This window comes from Schistocerca piceifrons, chromosome 4 (genome assembly GCF_021461385.2).
Source record: "Schistocerca piceifrons isolate TAMUIC-IGC-003096 chromosome 4, iqSchPice1.1, whole genome shotgun sequence".
NCBI lineage: Eukaryota > Metazoa > Arthropoda > Insecta > Orthoptera > Acrididae > Schistocerca > Schistocerca piceifrons.
The window spans coordinates 474203520-474215523 of NC_060141.1; the positions used below are offsets into that span (position 1 = coordinate 474203520).

Here is a 12004-nt window from a genome sequence, read left to right on the forward strand (position 1 = left end):
GATAAACATGTCCTGTAACGTTTTTTTCGCAGAAGAAAAAGGGGCCGTAAACTTTAAACCGTGAGATTGTACAAAACACGTTAACTTTTGGTGAATTGCGAATTTGTTGCACGAATGCGTGAGGATTCTCTACTGCCCAGATTCGCACATTGTGTCTGTTCACTTCACCATTAAGAAAAAATGTTGCTTCATCACTGAAAACAAGTTTCGCACTGAACGCATCCTCTTCCATGAGCTGTTGCAACCGCGCCGAAAATTCAAAGCGTTTGACTTTGTCATCGGGTGTCAGGGCTTGTAGCAATTGTAAACGGTAAGGCTTCTGCTTTAGCCTTTTCTGTAAGATTTTCCAAACTGTCGGCTGTGGTACATTTAGCTCCCTGCTTGCTTTATTCGTCGACTTCTGCGGGCTACGCGTGAAACTTGCCCGCACGCGTTCAACCATTTCTTCGCTCACTGCAGGCCGACCCACTGATTTCCCCTTACAGAGGCATCCAGAAGCTTTAAGCTTTAAACTGCGCATACCATCGCCAAATGGAGTTAGCAGTTGGTGGATCTTTGTTGAACTTCGTCCTGAAGTGTCCTTGCACTGTTATGACTGACTGATGTGAGTGCATTTCAAGCACGACATACGCTTTCTCGGCTCCTGTCGCCATTTCGTCTCACTGCGCTCTCGAGCGCTCTGGCGGCAGAAACCTGAAGTGCGGCTTCAGCCGAACAAAACTTTATGAGTTTTTCTACGTATCTGTAGTGTGTCGTGACCATATGTCAATGAATGGAGCTACAGTGAATTTATGAAATCGCTTCAATCATTTGTAATAGCCCTGTATGAGTGACTGACCTTTACACTGCCCCAAACCATCGACCCCCCTCCAGATGTTTTGACATGGCCTCAGTGAAGAGTGCCTTTAGCAACTGTCAGCATGTGGAAATTGGATTTAAACTGGCAGGACCAACCCATTAGAAAGTCATCACAGCTGGGTCATCTGATGACACACAGCCTATGTCAGTCATTGCTACTCAAGCACAGAAACATTGCCCCACTGCTACACCATCATCTTGCAGCTGTCAGCCACCATCTGTCATCCATCAGCAGGCTGTGGTAGCTGGGCCATCACTACCATCCACGGGAAACACCTGTGTCGGCATGCTTGAGCAAAAATGGCAATGTTTGCAGATGATACAAGTATTTTGATCAATGGTCCCAACTCTGCAATGCTAGATACAGTTGTAACAGCCACCAACGAAGAGCACAAATGATTCACAGAAAATAACCTAACCCTAAATTTTTCAAAAACTATCATTATACAGTTTCAGACAGTAAATAAAAAGCTCCAAGTTCCCGAAATGGAGATCAACAACCAAAATTTTATGAAACCACAGATACAAAATTCCTAGGCATCTAGATAGACAACCAGCTAAGATGGACAGAGCAAACTGATCACCTGGTCAAAACACGTAGCACAGCATGTTTTGCCCTGAGAGCTATTTCTCACGTTGTTAACAGAGAAATAATGCTTTTGTCAAATTTTGCATATTTCCATTCTATACTCTCCTAAGGTATTATCTTTTGGGAAAATGCTACAGGGGTTGAAAGATTCTTCAAACTACAAAAATGAGCAGTGAGGTTGTTATGTGGGGTCTCTAACAGAACATCCTGCAGAGGTCTCTTTAAGATTCTCAGGATATTTACTGTTAAAAATCAGTATATATACTCACTGATGATGTTTGTAGACAGCAACAATGAATTATTCCACAAAAACTGTGGCGTTCACAAGTGTAACATAATACAGGGGAAAAATTTCCACCAAAGGTCTGCAACTCTGACAAAAGTCCATAGGTTCAGTAATAAAAGTATATAGCAAACTTCCCACCAGTATAAAAAAGGAAACTGATAACATACAGATATTCAAAAGGAAACTAAAAACATTCTTCAGAGAACAAACTTACAAAATGAATGAATTCCTAGAGTAATAAGGCATCCTTTTGAGTAGAAATAGAGGAAAGAAAATCTTTACTTATGTCATGAAGACAAAATTGTGTACTTCTGATATAAATTGTAGTGACAAAGTGTAAATATATTTATATCGTAGTTAAAATGTGTATTACCATTTATTCTTCACTATTAGGTATTCACTTGAATGCACTTATGTGATGAAGATAAAATTTTTGTATTTTAATTTAAATCATAATAAAAAATGTAAATTTCCCTGTTTATTTGTGGCATTGGGATAAAAATGTTTACTTCCATTCATTCAGCTATTTTAAGCATTTACTTGAACTTATACCATTGAAATGCAGGTTGCAATATTGTCCACAATTAATTGTTCATAGAAAATAACTATTTGTATGATAGATGAAATGCTGACACAATTTTTTATTATTTCACGTGACTTGTTCTGTATTACTAGTACACCCTTTATACAATATCTAATCAACAGGACCAAATAAAAAACAACTCAAATCACCTCTTGTTGTCTGCAGCCTGTCTGTTTCAGATGTGCTGAATCATGTGTGGTTGTGCCCATCAATAAAGTGTCCTATCAACTGATTGGCTGTCTCCTTCATCCACTCCATCACCAACCCCCAGCAGAGAACCACTCGCCCACTCTTACCCTGCAGTAAATCCATGCTACAAGTCCATGTGATGCTGTGGAAAGGTCTGATACATAACTTATGATACTGGCTGAAGTATGGTGTTCGGAACTGTATGCCACCACTTCTCCTACCATTGTATCCAAACACTGGCGATGGGACTGCCTTCCCTCTGACTAGGTTTTGGACCAACAGCTCCACTGTTGAGCATCATAACACATGTTTGTGATAATGAGCTACAGTATGTGATGTATATATGTTTATACAGGACGAATCACCCAAGTAGTGCACCTGTTTTATTTTGTAAATTGTTCAAAATATTTAAACGAGATTTTCAGCATTTTTATAGTACACAGAGGGGCACATAAGTTTGTTACATGTTTAATCCACTTAACTCAGTTGTCAGCTGATACATTGAAGCAGTATTTTTTAAAATGGGTTGATATACTTTTTTAATGGCATTCAAAAACTCTTGATAAGATGAGTACAGTAATACTGGTGCTGAAACTTTTCACAAAAATACCCAAAAAATGAAAGATAGAAAGACAAGCTGGTGAGAATTGGCTATTGTGGTGTAAACACTGCCATGTACGGCTCTTTTGTCAGCATGCATTGTTGTCTCAAGCCTTTTGGCTGTTGACTTGTTTCCACAAAATCTGTTCACTGAAACATGTTTGGTGCACATCACACATTTGGAATAGTTTTCCTAAGCCCCTTCTGATGTGTAGAAGCTACCTATCATTTCAGTTGCAACAATCATAAGTGACTTATATCTATTTCATACAAATTAGGGCCAAGAGGAATCATGTTTAATAGTTAGTAGCTTAAGCCTGTCTTTGTGCTGCATATAAAGATGGAGTCTGACATGAGAGCCTCACTTGGCAGTTTATCCTCTTTGCTAGTCATTGGGGTTCAGTTCAAAGCTGGACTCATCACTGAAGACAATTCTACCGCAGTCAATGAGATTCTGCGTAAAAGATGTGTCTGGAGACACCCAGGAGAATGGTGGGATGCTGATCTGACTGGCATCCACCAAACAGTCTGACAACCATCAGTGATGGTCTGAGGTGCCATTTCTTTCATAGCAAGACACCCTCAGTTGTCACCTGCGGCACCCTTAATCACAGTGGTATGTCAACAATAATCTACTTCCCATTTTGTTGCTCTTCATGGCAAGCCATCCTGGGCTTACATTCCAGCAAGACAATGCCCACCTGTACATGGTGAGTGTTTCTACTGATTGTTTTCATGCTTGCCAAACCCTACTTTGACTAACAAGATCTCTAGATCTGTCCCCAACTGAGAACATTTGGAGCATTATGGGGAGGGAGCTTCAATCAGCTCGGGATTCTAACAATCTGATGTGCCAATTGGACAAGATATGATACGATATCACTCAAGAAGCCATCCAGATACTCTAATCAATAACGGTAAGCCAACAAACTTCTTGCTTAAGGGCCAGAGGTGGATAACACATTATTGACTTGTTCAATTTGTGAAGTTCATTCTCTTGAATAAATAACCCAATTTTTCTGAAATTTTAATCATTTGATGTCTGTAGATGTACATCATATCTACCAATTTCGCCGGCCGAAGTGGCCATGTGGTTAAAGGCGCTGCAGTCTGGAACCGCAAGACCGCTACGGTCGCAGGTTCGAATCCTGCCTCGGGCATGGATGTTTGTGATGTCCTTAGGTTAGTTAGGTTTAACTAGTTCAAAGTTCTAGGGGACTAATGACCTCAGCAGTTGAGTCCCATAGTGCTCAGAGCCATTTGAACCATTTTATCTACCAATTTCCTCCCTTTTCAGGTAATTTCTTCATGGTGCATCACTTTATTTCTTTTTCTTTTTGTAGAGTGCATCACATGCCAAAAACCTCGTTTCCATATCTTGAACAGTTCACAAAATTAAAGGACATACAAGCATTAGACTATGCACACTCTAGATTCCACAATAACTGATGTGCATATTTTTAAAGTGGGGCGTAGTGGTGGAGGAATTGGGTGAGAACCACCATAAATATGGTAAATGTTGACCAAGATCTGCTGTCAGATTGGAAATTTACACCTGACGCATAAACACACGGCATTTTTCCTGGCTTGTTGGACACTTAGCATTTTTTCTCACCAAACTTAGAGGCACCGATGTATAGGAATTTATTGACTATTTGTCACTGCAAAATTAGGACCAGATATGGAGTGACAGAGTGCAATTATTTGCATGTGATTCTCAAGACAGGTTAAAAAACCAAAATGACAATGAAGAGCATGCGTTATTGACATAATCATGTAATGAAACAGGAAAATTGGGAAAACCATTTCAAGTTAGAAAGGAAACAGACTTAAAATGCAAACTACTTAGAGATCACACATTGGAATGCAACATAGACAAATCGTTGTTTGGTGTAACACTGTGTTTTTTTTAAAATTTATCATTATTATTTTTAAAAGTAAGAGAAGGAAATGACGTGTTTTGCATTTGACATCTAATTTCATTTGTTTTATTAACAAAACTGGACTAATCACTTTTAGCTACAAAAAACTGAACAAATCATTCATATAATTAAGATAAATATCACTTGTTCATTTTCCTTGTAATACATGTGAAATTCTTATTGTAGGAAAAAACTTTAAACCTTTAGCAACTGTTATAATCCTACTGTTTAATTTCTCTAAATTACATTTGAAAACAGTGCAAACAATATATAATATAGGATAAAAGAAAGAGGAACTAACAATAATTTATGTACTTAAAAAAAAAATGTGCCTGTGGATACAAAACATTCACAGCTATAGTCGACCTTTTTTTTCATAGTCATCATCATCATCATCATCACCATCACCATCATCATCATATTGTTATTATTATTGTTATTACTAATTTCTTGTTTAGTGTAAATAATTTGTAGGCTATACTGATCATGGTTAAGCTATGCATCAACATCTGTAAAAGCATGTAATTCTTGTATTTCAGTTCATAACAGATTAGTTAAAAATGGTAAAACACATGTCTGGAAACCAGAAGGTCATGGGATCCTGGCCAGATGACAGAAACTTTTAGCCTGCCTTCAATCTAGAATTCGCCTCACAATGCCGTGAGTAGGCACCAGGAAAGAAACATAGTTAGGATTCAGCGTGTTACACTACAGGTTCCCTTTACCCAGCTGAATAGCTGGAGTAGATAGGGATACGCAAGTTGTCAAAATGGTGTCCATTTGAAAGACATGCACCTGCCCATTCAGCCACATGAAGTAATTATTATTATTATTATTATTATTGTCTTTTTAAAACTTGTTCTAGTCAGTAAGCCCATTATTGCAAGTGATTCCTCGTATGCTACAGTGGCACTCTAGATAGTGCCAGATTATGAGGGGCAACCAAATAAGAACTGAACACCCACCACAATGGGACCATGGAAGGGTGCCACTCAAAAGTAAGAACCATGCACATTAAGACATTGACCCCACTGAGAGACAAGATGATCAGTTTCTGTGTCATAGAATGCGATTAGCAGCTGGCAGATCCACAATGACTCTTGCATTTTCTCATCTAATTGAAACTGACATCCATGCATGTCTTACTTCAGGTTGCCAACAATGTGGAAATCACATCTGGGCTGTACAGATGTTGCTGCAGTGTTTCGCAACCAGATCAATGAAGTGTAGCCTTCATACAATTGGCAGTGTAAGTGCGACCATTATCGTGCAACAGGCGATTCTGTCTGAGAACATTCCTGGGCGTTTTGACTTCATGGTGCATCACAGTTTCTGCAAAGTGTTTTCATAGTGCTGTGCACTGATTGTGGTTCTGCAGTCGAGGAACTCGGCAACCAGAGGGCCCCGAGAGGTGAGGAAGGAGGTTGTAATGACTTTACTTTGTGCCATCATCTTGAGCCCGAGGGCAAATGGCAAAGCCAGCAGTCTAGACTTTTCACATTTCCCCTGCTAAATAAATCCAAAACTGTTCACACAAGTCCTGGTAAGGTTACAATGATCTACAACTGCAGGGGCCCTGTGCTCATCGAGTACTTTGACTGTGGGACCACGATCGAGGCATAGCGCTATGAAGACAATTACAAAGACTGTGACCTGCCATAAAGTCAAAACGCCCAGGAATGCCATCAGACAGCATCATCGTGTTGCACGATAATTCCGACCCACACATTGCCAATCAGACAAAGGCTACAATTCAGTGATTTGGTTGGGAAACACTGCAGCAGTCTCTGTACAGCCCAGATCGTCCAACGTGTGTTTTTCACATCATTGGCGACCTAAAGAAAGACATGCGTGGATGTCCCGTTTCATTCAGATGAGGAAGTGTAAGAGCAGGTGTGGTCTATCTGTCGGTGGCCAACTGCATGCTACAAAACAGGAACTGATCGTCTTGTCTCTCAGTGGGAATGTCTTAACACGTGTACTGATTACTTTTGAATGGAACCATTCCATGGTCCCATTGTGACTGGTGTTCGGTTTTAATTTGGCAGCCCACTATAGATAATGGGAACAGCAGAGGATACTAAAATAGTTGTATAACAACTTGGAAACTCTGCCTCCTAACGAATCAGTCTCCTCGACTCTGTTCGTATTTCGAGTGATACATAAAATCCATTCACAGTCTGAGGAGGCTGTTAAGTTGTACACGAACTACGGTAAATATTAGGCGTCCACGCTGCCACGGGTGAAGAAGCGGCGGTAGGGCACGCCGGTGCTCGCGCCTTTCCCGTAGCGCCAGCGCCAGAGGCAGGCCAGGGCAGTTACGACGGAGACGATGGCGACGACGCACCAGAGGACGACCAGAAGGCTCGGCGGCCGGCGCAGGCGACTGGCGCGAGCGGCGTCGCACAGCAGTCGGGGCGCCGCCGCGCTGTAGCGCATGCGCTGCCGCAGCTGGCGGCAGTGCGGCCCCGCCGAAGGATTCCCGCGCGTGTCAAGCTCGGCGGACGGAGCCGTGTCCGACAGTACCTCGAGCGCCGCCTCAGGCACCGATGTCAGGCTGCAGTGGCGCACCTACCGGAACAGGGTGCTTGTTTATTTATCGTATGGTGAAAAGGTTTTAAACTGTAAGACATTTCCAGGGGCAGATGTGGACTCTGACCACAATCTATTGGTTATGAACTGTAGATTAAAACTGAAGAAACTGAAAAAAGGTGGGATTTTAAGGAGATGGGACCTGGATGAACTGAAAGAACCAGAGGTTGTACAGTGTTTCAGGGAAGCATAAGGGAACAATTGACAGGAATGGCGGAAAGAAATACAGTAAAAGAAGAATGGGTAGCTTTGAGGAATGAAATAGTGAAGGCAGTAGAGGATCAAGCAGGTAAAAAGACGAGGGCTAGTAGAAATCCTTGGGTAATAGAAGTGATACTGAACTTAATTGATGAAAGGAGAAAATACAAAAATACAGTAAGTGAAGCTGGCAAAAAGGAATACAAACGTCTCAAAAATGAGATCGACAGGAAGCGCAAAATGGCTAAGCAGGGATGGCTAGAGGACAAATGTAAAGATGTAGAGGCTTATCTCACGAGGGGTAAGATAGATACCGCCTACAGGAAAATTAAAGAGACCTTTGGAGAACAGAGAACCACTTGCATGAATATCAAGAGCTCAGATGGAAATCCAGTTCTAAGCAAAGACGGGAAAGCAGAAAGGTGGAAGGAGTATATAGAGGGTCTATACAAGGGCGATGTTCGTGAGGACTATATTATGGAAATGGAAGAGGATGTAGATGAAGATGAAATGGGAGATATGATACTGCGTGAAGAGTTTGACAGAGCACTGAAAGACCTAAGTCTAAACAAGGCCCCGGGAGTAGATAACATTCCATTAGAACTACTGACAGCCTTGGGAGAGTCAGTGCTAACAAAACTCTACCATCTGGTGAGCAAGATGTATGAGACAGGCGAAATTCCCTCAGACTTCAAGAAGAATATAATAATTCCAATCTCACAGGAAGCAGGTGTTGACAGATGTGAAAATTACCGAACTATCAGTTTAATAAGTCACAGATGCAAAATACTAACGCGAATTCTTTACAGACGAATGGAAAAACTTGGAGAAGCCGACGTCGGGGATGATCAGTTTGGATTACATAGAAATGTTGGACACGTGAGGCAATGCTGACCCTACGACTTATCTTAGAAGAAATATTAAGGAAAGGCAAACCTACGTTTCTAGCATTTGTAGACTTAGAGAAAGCTTTTGACAATGTTGACTGGAATACTCTCTTTCAAATTCTGAAGGCGGCAGGAGTAAAATACAGGAAGCGAAAGGCTATTTACAATTTGTACAGAAACCAGATGGCAGTTATAAGAGTCGAGGGACATGAAAGGGAAGCAGTGGTTGGGAAGGGAGTGAGACAGGGTTGTAACCTCTCCCCGATGCTATTCAATTTGTATATTGAGCAAGCAGTAAAGGAAACAAAAGAAAATTTGGAGTAGGTATTAAAATTCATGGAGAAGAAATAAAAACTTTGAGGTTCGCCGATGACATTGTAATTCTGTCAGCGACAGCTAAGGACTTGGAAGAGCAGTTGAACGGAATGGATAGTGTCTTGAAAGGAGGGTATAAGATGAACATCAACAAAAGCAAAACGAGGATAATGGAATGTAGTCGAATTAAGTCGGGTGATGCTGAGGGAATTAGATTAGGAAGTGAGACACTTAAAGTAGTAAAGGAGTTTTGCTATTTGGGGAGCAAAATAACTGATGATGGTCGAAGTAGAGAGGATATAAAATGTAGACTGGCAATGGCAAGGAAAGCGTTTCTGAAGAAGAGAAATTTGTTAACATCGAGTATTGATTTAAGTGTCAGGGAGTCGTTTCTGAAAGTATTTGTATGGAGTGTAGCCATGTATGGAAGTGAAAGATGGACGATAAATAGTTTGGACAAGAAGAGAATAGAAGTTTTCGAAATGTGGTGCTACAGAAGAATGCTGAAGATTAGATGGATAGATCACATAACTAATGAGGAGGTATTGAATAGAATTGAGGAGAAGAGGAGTTTGTGGCACAACATGACTAGAAGAAAGGATCGGTTGGTAGGACATGTTCTGAGGCATCAAGGTATCACCAATTTAGTACTGGAGGGCAGCGTGGAGGGTAAAAATCGTAGAGGGAGACCAAGAGATGAATACCTTAAGCAGATTCAGAAGGATGTAGGCTGCAGAAGGTACTGGGAGATGAAGAAGCTTGCACAGAATAGAGTAGCATGGACAGCTGCATCAAACCAGTCTCAGGACTGAAGACCACAACAACAACAACAACAACAACAACAACACATGGTGAAAAGAATTACAAATAAACAGCATCTGTGGACAAATGTGCACAATCACAAGTGCGTATAATCTTACGTCTCCAGATCTACTTCCACGACCCATTCGATAAGTTGATTCTATGAAGCACGTAGCCAGAATTTTGTCAAAGAGTGGGTCCAATGCAGTATTATACTTGTTTAATACCTCTGATAACGTTTTTAACACCACCTGTAGCAGTTACTGCGTTTAATCCCACGTACACGGCCGCGCTGTGTTCACGGGATCTAGACGTGGTAGAGAAGACCTTAAATAGACTCATGCTTTTCATTTCATTCGAAAACACGTTTATTTATTAATTCCATGTACTTCGACTCAGTCTTCTAATACACTACTGGCCATTAAAATTGCTACACCAAGAAGAAATGCAGATGATAACTCGGTATTCATTGGACAAATATATTATACTAGAACTGACATGTGATTACATTTTCACGCAATATGGGTGCATAGGTCCTGAGAAATCAGTACCCACAAAAACCACCTCTGGCCGTAATAACGGCCTTGATACGCCTGGGCGTTGAGTCAAACAGAGCTTGGATGGCGTGTACAAGTACAGCTGCACATGCAGCTTCAACACAATACCACAGTTCATCAAGAGTAGTGATTGGCGTATTGTGACGAGCCAGTTGCTCGGCCACCATTGACCAGACGTTTTCAATTGGTGAGAGATCTGGAGAATTTACTGGCCAGGGCAGCAGTCGAACATTTTCTGTATCCAGAAAGGCCCTTTCAGGACCTGCAACATGCGGTCGTGCATTATTCTGCAGAAATGTAGTGTTTCGCAGGGATCGAATGAAGGGCAGAGCCACGGGTCGTAGCACATCTGAAATGTAACGTCCACTATTCAAAGTGCTGTCAATGCGAACAAGAGGTGACCGAGACGTGTAACCAGTGGCACCCCATACCATCACGCCGGGTGATACGGCAGTATGGCGATGACGAATACACGCTTCCAATGTGCGTTCACCGCGATGTCGCCAAACACGGATGCGACCATTATGATGCTGTAAAGAGAACCTGGATTCATCCGAAAAAATGACATTTTGCCATTCGTGCACCCAGGTTCGTCGTTGAATACACCATCGCAGGCGCTCCTGTCTGTGATGCAGCGTCAAGAGTAACCGGAGCCATGGTCTCCGAGCTGATAGTCCATGCTGCTGCAAACGTCGTCGAACTGTTCGTGCAGATGGTTGTTGTCTTGCAAACGTCCCCATCTGTTGACTCAGGGATCGAGACGTGGCTGCATGATCCGTTACAGCCATGCGGATAAGATGTCTGTCATCTCGACTGCTAGTGATACGAGGCCGTTGGGATCCAGCACGGCGTTCCCTATTACCCTCCTGAACCCACCGATTCCATATTCTGCTAACAGTCATTGGATCTCGACCAACGCGAGCAGCAATGTCGCGATACGATAAACCGCAATCGCGATAGGCTACAATCGGACCGTTATCAATATCGGAAACGTGATGGTACGCATTTCTCCTTCTTACACGAGGCATCACAACAACGTTTCACCAGGCAACGCCGGTCAGCTGCTGTTTGTGTATGAGAAATCGGTTGGAAACTTTCGTCATGTCACCAACTTGTAGGTGTCGCCACCGGCCTCAACCTTGTGTGAATGCTCTGAAAAGCTAATCATTTGCATATCACAGCATCTTCTTCCTGTCGATTAAATTTCGCGTCTGTAGCACGTCATCTTCGTGGTGTAGCAATTTTAATGGCCAGTAGTGTATAAGTAGAGATATAGGTAGAGGCGACAGCCGACAGTGGTATCGATAGTTCAGGCGTATCGATGGCCTTGTCGACTATCGACAGTGCATATTCCTTTTTCGTTGTACGATTGAAAGTAAGAATATAAGTGCGATCAAAAGTTTCCGTCCGGAGGCCGTACAGTCCAGAACTGGTATGCCACTTAGGAAAAATCACCGTGGGCGTTGAGGCAGTCGTCCGTGAAAACCGTGTCCTGCTGCGTCGGTAAGTCCGTAACTGCTGCTGCACATCCTCTTCCGACAGGAATAGTCGACCCTTCAAGACCTTTTTTAAGGGACCAAAGGCGTGATAATCGTGAGAGGAGCGATGAGGTCAAAAGGACGGCCAC

The 12004-nt window shown here is 42.2% G+C and overlaps 1 protein-coding gene across 1 annotated transcript in view; it reads right to left on the reverse strand.

The window, feature by feature from the left end:
- Positions 1–5172: 5172 nt before the first annotated feature.
- LOC124795147 (chondroadherin-like protein) overlaps positions 5173–12004 on the reverse strand; it is an 83837-nt gene continuing 77005 nt past the window's right edge. Inside the window, exon 4 of the mRNA XM_047259027.1 lies at positions 5173–7598. Coding sequence (XP_047114983.1) covers positions 7248–7598 — 351 coding nt within the window. The 3' untranslated portion in view covers positions 5173–7247. The remainder of the gene's footprint in view (positions 7599–12004) is intronic.